This window comes from Pterocles gutturalis, unplaced genomic scaffold (assembly GCF_000699245.1).
Source record: "Pterocles gutturalis isolate BGI_N339 unplaced genomic scaffold, ASM69924v1 scaffold11382, whole genome shotgun sequence".
NCBI classification, from domain to species: domain Eukaryota; kingdom Metazoa; phylum Chordata; class Aves; order Pterocliformes; family Pteroclidae; genus Pterocles; species Pterocles gutturalis.
Genome location: NW_010110314.1, coordinates 100,616 through 119,559, shown reverse-complemented (window position 1 = coordinate 119,559; position 18,944 = coordinate 100,616). Strand labels below are relative to the sequence as shown.

Genomic DNA, 18,944 nt, shown 5'->3' with positions numbered 1-18,944 from the left:
GAGTTCAGCTGTGCTGGCAGCAGTGGAAGCATGAGAGGGCAGAATGGCTGCTATAAATGGGAACTGTTCTGGTCAAATCACATTCAACAAGGACTGGAGACTCAGTAACGGAGTTCCAGGGGTTCAAATGAGTTAGTGCTGACTGTGGAAATATTCAATAACTTCCTTGCTATTGCTCATCATCCCCCACTGAAAGCACACATACCTACTCCTCAAACTCCTCTCCAAGACTGATAAACTCTTAACACCCAGAGAAGGCTTATACTTGGAAATTAAGGGGTTTGTCTTCTTTGTTTGCTTGTGAGAATACTTCAAAAAAACATAAAAGACACTGTAATGAATTGCCTCGAACTACTGGACTCTTCTCTCACATGCTGCTAAGCATTTACAGCTGCCCTTAGCTTCTGCTGGTGTCAGACTTGAGAAGGATCAGCCTGAGAGCATCGTGTGCTCGATATGACAGGGAATAAGGATGTTAATGCACTGATGAAATGCTCAGAGGGAAGAAATTCCCTAAACTTTGGAAACAGAAGAGATAGTAACACCTGAAATGTAAAGTCATTTACTAATTAGGAGATTTCTCTGTATCCTCAGACTTGCAAAGCATAATAAAAAAATGCATCAGTGCAACATTATCTTTATTTGCACATACTAAAAAAAAAAAAATCTGTTCTGAGGTGTTTAAACATTGCTTGATAGCCCAAGATATAGTCAATTCTGCATAAGCAGATAACGCTGTGCCTTACCTAAAACAAATCGTTGTGTTGTTTTATATAACTGCACCAGCACCAAGAAAATGGACTAATGGCCACACAACAAATAGTTAATATAAACTTACAAAGAATATCTTCACATAAAGCAGAACTGTGCTTTCCAGAACTTGCAGAGGTTTTGTTGAAAAATGATTAATAACGAAGTCTGTCGTGTTTCACTATTTACTTCTCCCAATTTGCACTAAACCCCACAAACAGTGACTGTTTACTATGCAAGCATTCACACCCACTGAGAGGTTTCACATGAATGCAAATAAGGAAATTCATTAACTGCCATTTAAAAAGTTAATAAATTGCACGAAGCCTAAATAAGCAATATGTGAAAATGCAGTAAAAGATGACCTACAGATTTGGAGTTCCTTGGTTCCAGCACCAGTGAGAGCTTGTAGATGTCATCCTCAGTGTGATAGAGGTCCAGAGACAGCTTTGTGTAAGAAAGAGAGAAAACCAAGACTGTTAGACCGGGTGGCATATGTCAGGCTTCTAATCTGAGATGTACCTCCTACTGACGCTAAACAAAAAGGACTTCAGACTGTGTTCTGGTCAAATTTTGTTATTAAAGAAGGGTCAGAGTAGTGGACCTCTTCCACAGAGACCAGCCCATGCAGCAGAAGCCCCTTGGCAAGCCCTGGGCAGCAGCAGCAGGGCAGGTTTGGCACGGCTGGTGATGCAGCAAAGTGCTCCGTGAAGAGCAATCCCAGTTCCTACAGGAGCTAGGCTTGTTGCTTCTCACCAGGTAAGGAAAATTCCCTTTCAGCTTCTGTTTTCAGATAAATGAAAGATTTTTCCTCCATGTTCTTTTTTCTAGAGGATTTATTGAGGAAAAAAAAAAAAAAAAAGAAGGGGCATAAATATGCTTAAAGTAAAATGAATTTGTTTGATTTTACTTTGGCAGCTGCAGTCTTGCACCAATGCAGGTCTGCAGGAAATTCCTCCTTGCTTGGAGTGGTGAAGGAGAAGAGTAATCAACACCATGGCTAATGTTTTGCAATGAGAGGCAGCGAACATTGTGTGTTTCCCGTCATCTTGGCTGGAGGAACTGACATGATTTGAAGTTATCATCTACCTTGCAAATCCCCAATTAAGCTACGATTGAGTTAAGAGGATGTTTCCCAGCAGGCAGACAGAATTACTACGGGCTAAATGACTGTGAGAGAAGGTTATTTTTACAGACCCTGAAGTGCCAGATTAGCAACCAGCAGGACCAGCAGGACCATACTGCAGAGCCACCTCTGGGAACCACTTTCTCTTAGGAGGAATTTGGTGCAATGAGTAAGACAGGAGCCGTGCCCTTTCCCAAGATAGGTACACATCCCAGAGTGAACACGTAGCTTCAGAGATGGCTGGATTTTGCATTATTCATTTTACCTAGCTGTAACGCTACGCTAATTTTTGCGCTTCGTGATTTGGTTACGGGCACCAGTGCCAGCCTGAGCATCCTGCGGGGTCCTGCAACCCAGCTGCCGTGCTGCTGTCCCAGAGCAGTGTAAGGACCTTCCTAAAGATAATGTAGATCAGTAACTGCTGTAATAAATATAATTTAGCTATATATATATAATTAGTTATTTGGTGACTGTATTCTTAGGTTCCTGGGTGGTATACAATAAGCAGAACTCGGTTGACCAGGTCAGGCTGGGACTGACAGCTGAATTGCCAGCTCAAAGGCCTTGCCCTGCTCCTCCCAAAGAGCACAGGTTTCTCAGCAGGCCAGATGAGCAGGGTGTGGATTTGGGAGTGGAAATGCATTGCTATTTACTGAGCAAGTTTGTATCTCTCCCTCCCTGAATTATCTGACGTTACCATAAGGAGCGGTTATAACTTCATTAGGCACAACGTGTAGGCACACACTGGACAAGGTATTTGCCAGTTTCAAATATTAGCTGAAAAAATTACAGGCATGATGACTATGCAGTTATATAAGCTCTCATTTTATATTTTATTTACAGCTTTACTCTGACACATAAATTGTAATCAGAGCTTTTCTAGGACAACCTTTATAGCAGGTGGAGGTTTCAATTCCCATTTGACTTTCATTGCTGTCCTATTTTTCCAAGCAATTTGGGGGGTGGGAGGGATTGAGGAGAGTGGAAGACGGGTCAGAAAGGCAAGGCTTTTTTTTTTTTTTTTTTGGTAAGTGGAACTTACTGAACACAAGTTAGGGAGGGTGACTTTCAATTTGATTGTTTAGATATTTCTCATTCTGTTCACTAGAGCGTACAAATGACTGGGACTTTCCAGACATTTGCATATAGTCTCAGAACAGGTTAGATAAATAACTGCTGAGACCTAAAAATAGTGGGGGGAAAAAAATGGTGGCACCAAATAAGTTCTAACACAGTTGGTATAAATAACTGCAGACTAGTTGAGAGACTGAGATCCTCTTCCAATCCACAGAAAGTGATGAAACATTTGCCCACAGGCTTTTTTTCATGTTGTGAAATAAAAATAATGTGGAAGTACTGCACAGCAGGTAAGGAAATCCCTTAAGCATCCTTACAATTGTGAGCTTTTTAATGATGAAAATGTCATTAGAACTATTATTCCTCTCTGCTGCACTGCTCATGCTTAGGTCCTCTTTTACTACTTCTTCTTAGCTCCAGGGTTTGGATGCCAGGGACTGGTACAGAACGGGTACAGAGCCAGTGGAGAGGAGCAAGTGTGGCCAACAGTGCAGGAAAGGAGGAAGACCCACGCAGACGAAGAGCAAGCACGCGCTGAGGTGTGAACCCATCCTCACGGAACGCGCTCTGGCGCACTGGCAGATGAGTTGTGGCACATGTACTTCTCTTGCCCGTATAACTCAGCATCATTTACACAGGACAGGGGAGGACTCGCACCACCAGAGCCTCCTCCCAGCTCTTGAGCCTTCTGTGCCAGTAAGCCTGGCATTTGTCTCTCTGCTCTCCATACGACAAGCCTTTGCCTTACCTGTGGCATTTTAACTTCCATGCAAAATACTGGCTTCTTTCAGCTACTTGTTCAAAGCTACAATTCTGAGCTAGCAGATGATTTTTTATGCTGACAATAAGACGCGGGGAAGAAGCAGACTTCTAAGTTTGTGTGCAGACACGTAAAGCAAGAGAGTGCCCCATTTTCCAAAATGCAGATCATTCATCAGCTACCACAGAAAGATTTAAGTTCTCTTGTTCCCCATTCACTCTTTAGCTCTAGATGCACAACAGCACCTGAAAAATGTCAGTAAGAACCTTGACCAGGTGGCCTGAAGCTTACTACCAAGCCCTTGCCCCAGCTTTTAAGACAGCTCTCACTTTATAGGTCTTAATACAGTCTCGCAACTGTCTTAATTCCTAAATTCCAAATCCCAAAATGTCCCCATTCCCAAAGCACTCGAACAAGTATCAGCTCCCCCAGAGCAGAAAGGACTCCACCACCGAGGAAAAGAAAGACCAGGGCAAATTCCCACATGCCCACTTAGTCCACAAAATGCCCATTTTATCTTTTTTGGGCAAGCTGTTGGGCTTGCAAACCAGCACCCGGTGATTTACTTGTCGAACAAGCGCAGGCCAGGCTGTCAGCACTTGCTAAGTGCGGTGTAAAAGGCAATACTGCAAGGGATGGAGGCCAGGCAAAGGATTTACACATTGCTTATCAGGACAAAACAGCTACTAAAAGCCTGCCTGGATAGAAGCGGCTTAATGGGAAAACAGCAGAAGTGAGCAAATAGTTGGGTCAGCTGATTCCCACGCAAACGAAAAGCACTCCCCATGTTTATACACTTTTACTAGCTTTGAAAGGGAGTTTCTCTAAGGCACTTAAAGGTGCAAAAAAAATTTTGCAGTTTGCATTAGAGAGGCAAGACCTACCAATAAACAGAAAAGTTATTTCTTCAGGCTCTGAAAACTGAGGATGACTTGGGCAGCAGAGGAGGCTAAATCTGCGAAAAGACCATTTGCACGTAGGAAGGTCAAGTATTTTTAGTCAGTTCTTGTCAGCTTTGGGCTGCAATCCTAGCTTTCTTCTCTTCTTTCTCTTACCCCAGCCTATAATTTAAAGCTTTCGTATTAACAGAAAGATTGACAAAAGCATTTCACCTACTGTATAAGTTCACTATTGCTGTTTAAGGGTCCACTGTAAAAAAAAAGTACTGCAATGTATTCATAGGTACAAATGAGGACAAAATCTTCATACTGGAAAAAAGTAAGAATATTCATAATGTTCTGAGATGTACCAAAATTCAGGTCCAGGAACCTTTCATAGAAATTTTTTTTTTTATCCTTCCCAGGAGTAACTGTCTTAAAACAAAACTCCCACACTATCAAACCTACTCAACTCACAACTACACTTCCAGTGTCTGCTACGAAGACAGAGCTACCCTTGAAAGGCTTTAGGATATCTACAGCTGTCTACCTAGGATACCTATTGCTGGCTCCATCATTACTGAAAGGTACCACCACAGAATCATGTTAACAGGTAAAAAGCAGCACAAGTTAATTTTAACCCATTATGAGGTCTGGAATCAACATTGCAGCATGCAGCTTCATTTATTTACAAACAGATTGGCTCAACTGTAACCAAAACCAACACTTATATGTTACACTCTAATGTATTAATTCATTAGAGCATAGGAAGTGAAAAAGTTCTTGTTCTGTGCTCAGTTACTTCTCCTGGTAAATTAAATATACTGAATGATATATTATGTAGACATAAAAAAAAAATCCATATCATTTTGCTAAAAACAAACAAAACATTTTAAAAAAATGAAGAACAGGTTAAATACATAAACTCAGGTTGATAGAATGATGGGAATGAACCTGCAAGGTCTTAGAAAAAATTGAAGCTTTCTGCTCCATTTGGAAAGCAGGCTGTCACCCAAAAGAGAGAACAGCTAATGAAAATGTCACCAGGGGTTCAGCTTCCATGTCTCACTTCATGTTGTCTAATTTCTGCCCTTTTGGGCTCAGTTTCTTATTGCTCAGTTCTCTAAAACCTGAGGTTCCACTTCCTCACAGCCAAGCTTGTAGAAAACGATGAACTTTCAGAAACAAGCAAGGAGGGATAGGTAATCAATATCTGCCTTTATAGTCTGATATTTTAATTAGGTGGGTGTTGCAGGGAGCAACACATGATAAATTTTTTCAAGTTGCACAGGTTCTGTCTTTAATTCCAAGACACTGGTTTTTGCCTGTGACCTAAACAAACTGTGGTGCTGGGTCAGACACTGCTGCAGTAAAGATCACTGCTAAAATTACCAAATTTCAATAGAAGCAGGATTTGGCCTGATGGTTCAGGCTCCAGTATGTTTGGAAATAAAGTATAGTCTTTATTAAAATGACAGTAATTTTCTGCATATCAAAAAGGGGACTGAAAATTAATTTCTTTTAGCATCATCAGTTGCAGCTGTTTTAAAAAAAAACTGTTTTATTCAGTCTTTTTGAAAGCTCACTTTCCTTTGGTGGGACATCCATGTCAGGACATCACCTAATCTTTGCCCAGGAGGCATAAGCCTCAGTTCTAAGTAGTCAGAACCTAGTTTTTACTTCTTCTAACACAAATACAGCCCTCTTTCTGTAATCCTTAAAATAATTAATTGATAACAATCCTGTTTCTGCTTCCAGCCATCACATACTACAGTAATGAAACTCTACGCACATCTCATGTGAACTTGTTTCTGGTTTCTATTCTCTCCCTTTTCTTTTACAAAACTGGGATAACAATATGCACTTATCTCTGTAGATATTCCTACTGCCATTCAGCATCTGAATAACAGAAGCACATTGAAACTTGCTTAATACTTACGGTTAGCAGGTTAATTAAATCCATGTTAGGCTCTAAATGATGAGAAGCAGTTTGCAGGGAAACCAGTTCGCTCAAGGTGATGGAAAGCTGCTGCATTTTCACTATGTTTACTTTGTTCTCATCTATCCAGTCAGGAAAAATGACATGGACAGCAATCAAGTCCTTCAAATGAACTCCTAAAATCGGAATTTTGAAGCCAACACAGTCAGCAAAAGCCTTGCGGTAGTTGCAGTAGTTTCCATTGGAAGAGACCAGCTCTGTCATTTCGTTCCAGTCCTACAAACAGCCAGAGAAGCAAGTCTCTGAGAAAGCATTCACAGCATTTCCTTCATCTCTATTAAATGAGCAAAACTTGTGTCAGGGGGGCGACAGTGTTCAGTTCCTCCCTGGCAGAGGATCTATGTGAGCTGATCCTTCTCCACCAAGAGGAATGCAGCCAAAGGGCCTTTTAGGATGTCCTGCCACGATTCAAGTATTGTGCTGGTGAGCCACCTGCACTGCAGAATCCATCAGACCTCCAAGAGGCGATGTTCTGCTCGATATGTCTATATTCTGGAGTCTGCCATACCTTTGTGACTTCTGAAGACAGATGAGAATGAGTTTCTTTCAAGCGAGAAATAGAGCTGTGGCTTAGACCTCCCACAACTGCCATCAGCGTGTTGAAGTTCTGGAGGTGAAGGAGCTTCTGCAGAAGAGATTGATCATGTATAATTAAAAATCAAGGTGGCAACTATCCAGTGTCACACATGACAAACGAAAGGAGACAACCTATCACAGCTAAAGCAGAAATCACTAAACCAGGGGACGTAACAGAATGATTCAGCATTTCTTTTTTTAATTGGCTTAGCTCCACAAGAAACACACAGCTGTCAACCAGAATGCAACAAAGAAAAAATATTTTATAGTTATTCTAGTTAAAAAAATACAGACATACCACATCTGAATGTGCAAGACTTACCTGTGCAACATTGATGAACTTTGTGATTACTTCTGCCCTTTGCTGGGGTGTTGGTTTGCTGAGAACCATGAGCTGGACCCATTTGGAGATACCATTAAATAAAGCAATAGATCGCTCCAAAGTAGGATTGTTCTCCAAGCAGCCATGGATCACATAGCTTTGGTAGTCTGTGAACTAACAGAGGAAAGGTATTTTCAGTGAAACACTGGACAAGTTAAGAATCAAACTGAAGCCTTGACAATTTTTTCCTTTTAAAGCTCCTCTTGTTTAGAAAGTGACCAAGGCTCAGGGTCAGCAGACCCTGCTGCACATCAGTTCTTTCTTAACATTTTGTTGTTGTTGGTGGATTTTTTTTATTACTTGAATGTCAACTTAAAAATGTAGTGTTTGTGTGTCAGGTAATACAGCAGTATGCATGATCAGCATGATTGCTGCTTCCCTGGAATCACTGTTCCCATAATTCACTCAACACAACATCTTATTCTGTGCAGTTTTACTTGACATCCTCATGGCATGATACGCTATAGGAATTATCTAGTGCTACAAGCAAGAAGCATATAAATAAGAGCTTTCATCCCACTCCAATATCCTGATGAACTCATTGTTGGTGTAAAGAGGGAAATCTTGCCCCCACTGAAATCGATAGGAGCTCTGTCACTCTTCACGGGAGCTTGAACTGCATCCCAAGAAGCTAACTATGCACCCATTTTCTTCCTCCTATGTAAAAAAAACCCAACAAACTGTAGCACAAGAAGCTACTTCTGCTAAATCTTGCTTCTTTTGATGTTATTCCATAGCTTTGAGATAACACTTTCATCTACCTTGCAGAAATAAGTGGTGCTCTTACATTTCTGAACAGTTTACAGCAGATCACCTGGTCCGTTGACATTACCAAATAAATGCTCTTTGTATCTCTGTAGCAGTTCTCAACTGTTCTTTAAATCAGATTAGCAATACTGGGCTCATTTTTCAAACTATGTTTTTAGGTCTGTCCTTCACTTTATGTACTGGAAATGTACCATTCTTACAACTTTTTGGTTACCAGTCTCATATAAACAAGCAACACATCTTTCAAACCTCTTCATTGCATTACAGGACAGTATAAGATTAATTAACTCTAATTGGTTGCAGAGAAACATCTGAGATAGCAAAATTCAAACCGAAGAATTAACAGACAAATTAGAAACAGCAAAGAAAAAGGAAAATTCACTGCAGGTCTGAGTTTTCTTTCTGGAATTCCCAAAGGAATTAAAATGTATCTTAAGTCTAGTTAGAAATCCACTCCTTTTTTCTTGTCCCTCCCTCCTTCTTTGAGGTTAGCAGTGCACAGATCACAGTAGGATGTTTTCCCATGATTCGAAATCCAGAGTAGTAAACCTTTGAACATCATTAAATGACGTCAAAAGCAATTCTATTTAGACTGGTCTCAGCTCCTCATTGATCTCTTTTTCCTTCCTCTCTTGGAACAAACAAACAAAAACTCATCTATTTTTCTTAGTTTTGGAGTTTGATTTCTTTCATCCTCCTAAATACTTTTGAAAAAGTCTGATTTTTTTGCTGAAGAGAACTTGTCATCTTGAGAGCTTACTGCTTCCATTTTCCACCAGATACAGTGACCTTTTCATACGGATATTTGCCGGCAGAAATCAGCATTTCTTTCGGCATTTGGGTTACTCATTTGTTTTGCTTTAGCTTCTACTTTCATTTTCATCCATTTTTACCTCTTGTTCCTGTACGTTCCTGTGTGAAAAGAAGCAGCTGTATCTGAATTTTCCTCAGTGCCAATATGGGACGGTTCCTGAAGAAGTGGTTGGGAGTGAATGGTGACTACAGAAGGACTGTATATCTTTTAGTCTCTTTAAAAGTTATTCATTGCAAAGACTCTGATATTTCTTGAAATGTAATTAACTATTTTCCACAGAGGAAAAAAAAACACCAGAAGATTTTGAAAAATAATATTAGTTTAATCAATCGCTGCAACTCACGGCTGCAGTAGCTTTCAGCTGTAATTTTTGCCTGGAATTTCTCCACAATATTAACTTCTGTCATGAAAAGCATCAGTCATGAAAAAGATGAAGGAAGTGCTGGTGCAGCCATGGCTATGTACATCATATGAAGGATTATAAAGATTTACTACACTGAAATGTCGAGGGGAAAGAAGTCATAAATGTTAAACTATCTGAACACGCTTTAAGGATAGGCTCCTAATTGCAAGTGACAAAGTTGTAGGCTTCTTACAGAAATTCTCCTAAAAGATTTATGCTCCAGGAAAGTGAGATGTTCAGCTAGCTCGATGGGCTCCAGATGGTCAAACAGCAGGCAGGCTTTTCCTTTCTTGGAAATCCTCTTCCTCTGCGTAACTCTTCTCATCCAGTCATAGGAAGGACTGCAACAGAAAATAGGTACAATTCGCATTTCTGTTTGGGTCCACGTGAGTGTAGCCCGTGGTTTGCACACACAGTATAAAATTACCGAGAGACAGATCATGAGTTTTTTGATCTGTGACATCCAGCATATAACAACTGCTCAGGGCAAGACCTCTTAGGTGCCTAACAGAAGATAAGAGTTTCGGAGGCACTACTGCAAATGAAGTCTTGCGATCTTCATTGCTATTAGTAGTGCTGTCCTTGCAGGTCACGATGACATTTTTAAATAAGGAAAAGTCACTATGCATACGCCATATTTTAAAAGAAAATCTACAATATCAGGTTAATACAAGAGCCTCTCTGGTGATGTTTAAATAGTGACTTTCGCTTAAGTGTGTCAAGGAGATCTACAATATCAGGTTAATACAAGAGCCTGTCTGGTGATGTTTAAATAGTGACTTTCGTTTAAGTGTGTCAAGGAAATAGCAGCGTAATCATTTTGATACAATAAAACCATAAATGTTAATGCTAAAGATCATCCAGTTAAATCATAGAAAGGAAGTACACAGAAAGCCATTAGAAAAAAGTAACACGTTACTCATGAGAGAATCAAAAAGCTTCCCTGAGAAAATGGAAGATTTACAGAACATGTCAGTCACTGCATTTCTTGTCATTCTGTATGAAAAATTCTAGGGAAAAAAGTAATAATAAAGTGATAATTTAATTAAGGCTTTTCAGGAAAATTATTTCTTTCCTGTTTATATTAAAAGCTTACACACAGACAAGAATCTTCTGTTTACTGCAACACAACTAGAATTTCTAAATTTTAGTAGCTTCAAATTTAGAAGATTTTGTAACTGCTTTTCTGCTCTCTCAAGATAAAGATGACTCAATATTTTCATACTTTGTACAGAACTAGAATTCTGCTGTTAGAGAGATAGAGAGAAAGACGCTGAAGCCCATAACATCCTTACATGCTGGAGATATCGATGAGATGGATGTGATCCTCATATCCGAGCTGGCTGGCTACTTCTCGAAACTCTTCAGTCAAACGAATCAGCCCAAGATCCAAGTTAAACTCCGCAGGAAATTCCAAAATCCAGTATCTGAAATCCTTTTTTAGAGATGCCATGGGGTTGAGGTGTAACATTCAGTAGCTGCATATATATACCCACATTTTATTCAATGGGACTTATAAATGTTTCAGACCCAACGGCTTTCGTGCAGAGAGGTTGGGCTACCCCAGCTTGTTGCTGCTGTGATTATCTGTCACACCGAAGTGCCAAAAGCCACTTTATCATACAATGTCCTTTGGTTAACTCACCACAACACAACACAGCAGCATTCTATTAAAAGGTGGCACACAAAAGGCACACACATGTGTCCCGACTCACGCTGCCAGGACACCCAAATGACACTTGCACTTATCCCTTGTCTAAGTGAGCCGCTTCATCTGCTCAGAAAAGATTTTTTAATGAAAATGAAAATGTGCACAGTGATATAACTTAGTCCAGAGGAAGGAAGAAAAAGCATTTGTTTGAGGAAAGTAGGTTATATCACGTTAGCTTAAAAATGCATGCACTCTCTCTTTTGCAGAGAGAAGTTCCTACACAAGCACAGCCCAACACGCAAAAGCTTTCCCATAGAAACAAGGTCAGAGACAGTCGGTGCAAGGATCATAACATACTTGACCTGTAATAGCTTTGGCATGACTAACCCACTCCTGTTGTCATAAATTATGCAGGGATTGCCTGAACTGAAGCCAATAGCCCAGAGACAATCTTCCTCTAACACACTAGATGACATCTGGAAGCAAAATGTGTCTCACCTCTGTGTGGCACTGAACTAGACTCCCTCTAAGAGATGTCACACTCAGACACCAGGTAAACCATAGTGCAAGTGTTCAATCAGCTTTTTAGGGCGATACAGCTAAGTGTCTTAAAGGCTGGATGGCTCAACATAAACAATTGTTTCCAAAGCACAGAACTTCACTCTTCACTATGGACAGAAGATCAAGTTAAAGAAAAAAGAAGAAAACTTTTCTATTTCCATGGTTTAGTTTTAATTTTTACAAAAAGAAATTACGTTGATGTATTCACAGAAGCATAAAACAAAAATGCTAGATGACCAGAAGCATGCTTACCTCATGAAATAACAGATTTTCAATCTGAATTCGTTGCAGTTCTCTCCACTGGCATCTCTATACGTGGGCTAGTTAAAGAACACTGTGTGTGCCTTGATTCAGTAATGCTGTTTTTATCCACAGAAGACTCTGACACTAGACCAGCTAAATGAAGAACAGTATCAGACTTTTCTTCTAGAGATAACCACAGTACGCTCTGATATTTCATTAACTTTCACAGCAGTTTAGAGGACACAGACCATTTCCTGGCTGCCACTTTGTTTTTTGCTCTACAAAAATGCCTCTAGTAGACTGTTCTGAATATTCTGCTGAACAGTTTCTTGCCGGTTCTGGCTAACCAAATACAACAATATTTCTGAAGTCTTTAAGAGGTAGAAATGGCATGTAGGTGCTGAAAGTCCAAAACTTCTCGCCCCTAAACCTTTTTTTTCACTAATTAATTGACACATTTTTACATGCAGTCAAACAATCTGCCTTTGACACTGCAACGTCAATTTGCAAGTCTCCCTGAAAGGATATGTGGACAGGAGCTTGCCAGCCAGCTCTGTGGAAGGCAGGTACCACCGGTGCATTAAGAGAAAGGTTCTTGGCAAATGGCTCGAGCACCGATTTCCTTTGGCATCTGCAAAAGAGAAACAAGTGAGTTAACCACATTATTCATGAACGGAGAGGAACTTTTGTTCTTCAAGTGGAGTCAGAGAGAAGGCACCAAAAGTGGAAATGTTTGGTCATTATCTACCCAACAGGTAGTAAAAAACCCCAAAGAACACAAAAGCTCCTTTAGTGATAACTGCTGCTGGATTATAGTGGTAGATAAAAAAATAATCTGTGTAGCTATCAGGCCATAGGTAGAAAAATGGGGTATGGACAGCACTCTGCTAAACATTATACACAGAGACTGCCAGCGATCCAAAGAACAAATCCAAACCTAGTCTACCGAAAGGACAGGGAGATGATTTATGTACAGCCACTTACAATATACCTTCTGTTGCAGCTTTATAGCTTTATGCCACCAATTACATTGTTAAACAAGTGATCAGCTCTTTCAAAAGCCAGTAGTTGATATGCATGTGTGAAATGTGAACACACCTGGACTACACTTGTCAAGAGAGGGTGTATCCAAGGAAGAGAGGCATGTTCTCCTGATTTCCAACAGACAACCAGTATATGGGTGCTGCTACCTCTCATTAGGTACTCAAAACAAGGTTTGATAGTGGTCCACAAACATGGATATATGGGGATGCACTTCACTCAGCAGCAAGATCTGCCCCTTAATTACTTCACTTCTCTCACCTTTAGATACTTGTTTCTCTCCAAAAGGGGAAAAAAAAAATCAATACCTCATTCCAATCAAAAGTTGTCCTGCATTTCAAGAGAATCTAAATGTAGCTTTGTGAGTTAAGGACCCATTTCAAAGCATGTAAGCCCATCCATGAACTCATCTGACTGCAATGTGACATGTGTCATGATTAATGGTGTTATGGATCAAGGTCTATTTCATCACTTCTTTCCCTCAAATCTGGTACATCACATTTTAATAAGAGTAAAAAGATTACGTGAGCCCTAAGTCATATTCTTGCCAATTATTGCACGATGATTCGGAAAACCTTTCAAAAAATGACTGGTCAGAAGTGCAGCTGTGTAACCACTCAAGACAAAGATCAATGCCAGAAATAACTCCTTGAATAATTCAACTAAACGCTTCTGTTGGTGAAGGCCAGCATTTTAAAAACCACTGTACCCACCATTGTGCATTATCTATATTAGGAAAATTTAATACAGTATGCATGTGATTAAAATTCTGGCCGGTGTGATTCTGGGCCAAAATGAAACATGGAAAACTTTACAGAATAGAAATGTTGTTTGCCAACGGAAAGACTGGCTCAATCAGAGAACAGCAGGAGTTATAATAGAAGATGAATTTCAAGAACAGCAAAGTAAAATATTGAAAAAGCGTACCAAACATTTCAATACAAGCATTCAAAAGCTCATCTAATGTTGCAGCTTTCCCAAGTGTGTTTGACCCCATTGTCCTTTAATCGTTGTCAAAAAATAAGAGACATGTTCACCAAGTAGAAGAATTCTTCAGCTGAACAGCTTTCTCACTTTATTGTTGGTTGCATTCTTAGCTGGACTTCAAGGAAAATCTGAAGAAAGTAAAAGAAATTATAATTATATGACTATACAGAAGACTTATCAGGATGCAACATTTACCTTCCAACTCATCTTTTCTATAAATTTTTTTTCCCCACACGATACAGAGCACGTGCGAGACTGCCGTCAGCTTTCTCCACATTCCAGCTTGTGTTTTTAAGTGTTGTCCAATTGTTTGTCCATTAGCACAAAATAAATCCGTAGCAAGCATCAGAAAACAGAAAGCAGAAGGTAAATGAGGGCATGCAGGTACAATGACGCACATTTTGTTCAGGTCATTTTATTTACACTTGATAAGTCACTTTTTGTTAACAATTCTGCTTTCATGTTTTTAAGCATAACCATTTTTTTTTTCCCCTAAGGTCACCAGTTCATGGTAATGCTAATGGTCTTAATTGGCACAGACTGCATAAATGTTTAATGAAGTTCACAGCAAACATTAATTTAAGAGGTGATTTTTTCAGAGAACCTTAATATCAGTCCCTACAGCTTCTAAAAATAAATCTTCCCATGGTAGCTGAACACTCACAGAAAGCTGAACACACAGAAACTTCTAAATTGTACCATACATCTACTATGCATTTAATTATCAACTATCCATTTATCTGAAAGATGCACAAAATGCTCTGCTACAAATTTTCAGAAAGAATTTTACAGGTTTTACGTAAAGAAGAGAAGGAATCAGTATTTTATTGTTTATCTGTGACAAAGCCCCACTACTGCCTGACCATAACAAGTGTACAACAAAGTACATCCAACAACTTTTCTAGAAAGAAAAGCCAAGAGTAGAGTTAAAACAGTCCTTGAAGTGAAACAATGCTGGAATTCGCGGAATTTATTTTCAGGAGTTGTTGCACACAACAAAACTTTTAAATGTTGGTCATGCAAAGCACTGATGAACTATATACCTGGTCAATTCACCCACAAATATCAAGTTTTTTCAAGCCTACCATGTCACAGACCTTGTACTGCAACTTCAGTCCTGGTAGGACTGGCTTCCTTCACCCTTTTTACTAACCCGTCCTGACCCGCTCTCAAATGCCACTGTCACAACGAGCACAGAGTGCTCTGAGCTAGGTCCCTGTGAGCTTGCAGTCCTGAAGATGTCACCGCAGTCCAGCCACCCAAGGGACAGCAGGCATGGGACAGCAGGCAGTGGCTGCTATGCCAGCGCTGCTGGTGCCACCTCAGCCAGCCAGCTCACACCCATGGCACGGGCAGGCACGCTCCTTCCTCAGCAAAAGGCAGAGCCAATGTATCCTGACACAACTCCTGCTTCCCAGAAAGAGGAGACAATGCTGCTCATTCACGCTAGGTCTGCACTATTGAACTTTCAGGAGCTGAGAAGGAGTAGCAGAGGTTGGCCCATACCTGCACCAGTGAAGTCTCTCCATCTCCCAGAGCTGGCACGTGCAAACTGCCCATGGCTGGCCTGTGCTAACTCCTACCTGCACCCGAGATCCCCTTCGGAGATCACTGGCTGGTCAGGGACCCTCTAGCAGCACAGTATTAGAACCACAGAATCATGAAGGTTGGAAAAGACCTCAAGGATCATCAAGTCGAACCGGCAACCCAACCCCACCTAACCCACTAACCCATGTCCCCCAGCACCACATCTACACGTTTCTTGAACCCCTCCAGGGATGGTGACTCCACCATTGCCCTGGGCAGCCTGTTCCAATGCCTCATCACTCTTCCAGTGAAGAGATTTTTTCTAATCTCCAGCCTAAACCTCCCCTGGTGTAACTTGAGGCCATTTTCTCTTGTCCCATCACTTGTTACTCTAGAGCAGAGCCCAGCACCCCCCTCACTGCACCCTCCTTTTAGGAAGTTGTAGAGAGTGATACAGCTATGATGTATTGCATCACAGCACCTGGAAAAGTGTCCCCCACTGGATATTTCTCTATAGACCTGGCTTTGGAGTCCTGCAGGGCCCAGGCTGCTCTAAGCATGCATAAGGTCTTTTGCTTGGAATGCTTCCAAATGTACCACTCAGCCAAACTATTATTTTTAGATGGGTGCCTACAGCCAGGTTCTTTCTGGTCCCATCCAACAAAGGATTTAGAGATGACACACTTTTCCCTGAAGCTGAGAGAAGGATCCTGCAGGAAACAACCACAGCTCACCAAGCAGGGAGTTTCTACAAGCCAGTGCACACGTGGTGCTGCAGCAGCCCAGGTCAGCCACCAGCAAACACAAGCAGAGAGGTGCAAGCATCAGTCCTCCCCTGCCCGTGCCTTCCTCCCAGCTGGAAGAAAGCACTTTCCACTGTTGGAGTTTGGTGGTGCGGAACCCCCTCTTGAAGGAACACACATCTGTTTTTCCAGGAATTGAGCAGAGCTAGTATTTGCAATGAAAACCACTCCTTCTCACACAATGGTAAGCAGCCAGAGCACTGACCCAAGGAAAAGGGGAAGGTGGGTTCAGAGTGCTCCTTGGCTTTGAACCCACGCTTGGCACGTTGGCAGAAGGCCTGACAGTTAGGTCCGGGGCTAGGCTGGGCAGCCTCAACCCTTCTGCTAAAGCTGTTCCATCACACGAAGAACAAGGTTGTCTGAAGTGGACCAGAGAGAGAACACAGGGTGCTACCTGGCTCTCTGACCTGCTGCTAAGGCTGGACACGAGCCAGGGTCACCCTAGGTTCAGTCTTTCTTCCCAAGACTATTTATGTACTTAAAGGGAAAAAAACCCAAAGCAGAGCTAAGGCTGGACACGAGCCAGGGTCACCCTGGGTTCAGTCTTTCTTCCCAAGACTGTTTATGTACTTAAAGGGAAAAAAACCAAAGTAGAACATTTTCTTGGTTTACTTTTGCTTTGAGAGTTAGCCAGCAGCTGAGCAGTGTTTTCCAAGATCACAACTTTGTACTTCAGCACCTAACTTTTGCTAGAATCCCACTTTGAGCATGTCTGTCCTTTTTGACCATTCCCAAATCCTTTTTTAAGTGCTGAAATTATTCGCTTGATTTTTCACAAAGCCAGCTATCTAGCTCTTTCAACCACTTGACTTAGGTGTTTTTTTTTTTTCCAAGAGGAGAAATATAGAATAAATTGTACATTGGCTATTTCAAAATATTTTTTAGTCAGCTCTTTAAAGAAATAGAATTGAGAAAAGCTATTGCATTGTCTGCCTATCCCCTGAAAACTGCTGAACATGAAATGTAGGAGGGGAAGAGATTTGATCCGCCTTTTCAGTTTTGTTAATATTACCATCCTCTATAATACATAGCACAGGACAGTATCGTTCCTATCTTCCACTGGCAACAGGATTAAGGCAGCCATATAGTAATCAACAAATAAAAATGTAAAATAGTAGGATTTTTTTTTTTAATTACATGACAACTACTTAACCAGTAGATACCTAGATCCTGATGTTACAGTACCGTCCCCAAACAGCCTATCTGACCACTAAAGGGTTTTATTCTCATAATGCTTCTAGAAGAAGAATAAAACGTTTCCAGTGGAGGAAGAACTGACTGACTGGGGCTAAGCCACATATCCGCAGCTGAGCCAAAACCTGATGTCACATCTCTTGACTGCAGCCTCCAACAACCACAAACATTACATCATTATTTGTGTGATTAAGCACTGCTGTTCTATTAGAACAATAGATGTCTTGTCTATAGACGTGCCACAATGGTATCCAACCACACCAATACCTCTAGAGATGTAAAACACGACTATACATTTCATCCACAGAAGTTAAATAAATTAAATTTTGATAGTCAACGGCTCACAACATGAGAAGCACGAAAAAATAGTACGTCTCTAATACATGTATACAATGTATATATACATATATAATAATGTGTACATATATAATATATGTATATAATAGATATAATACATGTAAAGAATTAAAAAACTTGGAAATAAGTGTTTACTATTAAAATATTGATTGCCAAAGGTGCAGTTGGACTTCCAAATAAAGACAACCTAGAGAATCTCTGCCCTCAGGTATTTCCTAGCTCTGAGACATCTCATTGCTATCCAGCTATTTCAGAACAATTCAGGAAAGCTGGATAAAAAAACAGAGCTCACCTAATGACATCACACAGTGAATGATCACATACTACAGTGAGACTAAAAAAATACATTTTTGCCTTATAATGGAATTATAAATCCTATTGGGTTTCCTGTGGTTACCAGAGGCTATTAGGGACACAGGAGACACACAATCCTCCCATTCTCATTTCTTAACCAGGTCACCTGAAATGACAGGCTCCACTCCAAGTCTTGCTGGGAGCCTGCCACGTGCTGGGAGGGGACTTCAGGGCAATAGTCAGGAATGGGTGAAATGGGTGAAAGATGGCAGGAAAATGATCTATATAAGCCTTAGTGTTCCCTCAAAGCCTACAGCTTTGTCTAAAGGACCCCCTTCATTTAGGTAAGAGATAGAACTACATAATATTCCTGTGAACCAAGTCATAGTGTCAGGCATGTCATGCTTTGTTTCATGAAATATTAGCACTGCTGCTTAGGGTGAAAGCAGAAACACCTGCAGTGATGTGTCCAGAGGGCAGAAGTTTGTTATGGACCAAACTACAAGACACGAAGTCCCTTCCAAGTCTTGCCACATGCACACAGACAGCTACCTTGATCAGACAGCTTTCCTTAGCACTCTTCATGTAATTGCATTTTGTGTTCAACATTTTGGAAGTCTTGAGATGGCACTATTGTGGACTGTCTTGAGAGGTGTGTTTAAACCAAGTGTGTAGTCTGTGAGCTCTTGGGACAGATGTGGTCAGGTGTAATACATTAGTTTTTAAAAGAAAGAGGATACCCTGCCAGTAAAC

At 40.8% G+C, this 18,944-nt stretch overlaps 1 protein-coding gene across 2 annotated transcripts in view; it reads right to left on the bottom strand.

Moving 5' to 3' along the window:
* Nucleotides 1-18,944, bottom strand: part of RASGRP3 (RAS guanyl releasing protein 3 (calcium and DAG-regulated)) — a 42,824-nt gene that overhangs the window by 12,072 nt on the left and 11,808 nt on the right. The window contains exons 2-10 of one of the 2 annotated variants that reach the window (XM_010073310.1): nt 13,957-14,144; nt 12,517-12,619; nt 11,998-12,060; nt 10,829-10,960; nt 9,727-9,874; nt 7,489-7,662; nt 7,099-7,215; nt 6,531-6,806; nt 1,120-1,197 (exon numbers count right to left, since the gene is read on the bottom strand). In XM_010073310.1, the coding sequence (XP_010071612.1) occupies nt 1,120-1,197; nt 6,531-6,806; nt 7,099-7,215; nt 7,489-7,662; nt 9,727-9,874; nt 10,829-10,960; nt 11,998-12,060; nt 12,517-12,619; nt 13,957-14,026 (1,161 nt within the window). In that variant the 5' untranslated portion in view covers nt 14,027-14,144. Of the gene's footprint in view, nt 1-1,119; nt 1,198-6,530; nt 6,807-7,098; nt 7,216-7,488; nt 7,663-9,726; nt 9,875-10,828; nt 10,961-11,997; nt 12,061-12,516; nt 12,620-13,956; nt 14,145-18,944 lie in introns of those variants that run through there. The other variant, XM_010073309.1, reaches the window with a different exon arrangement.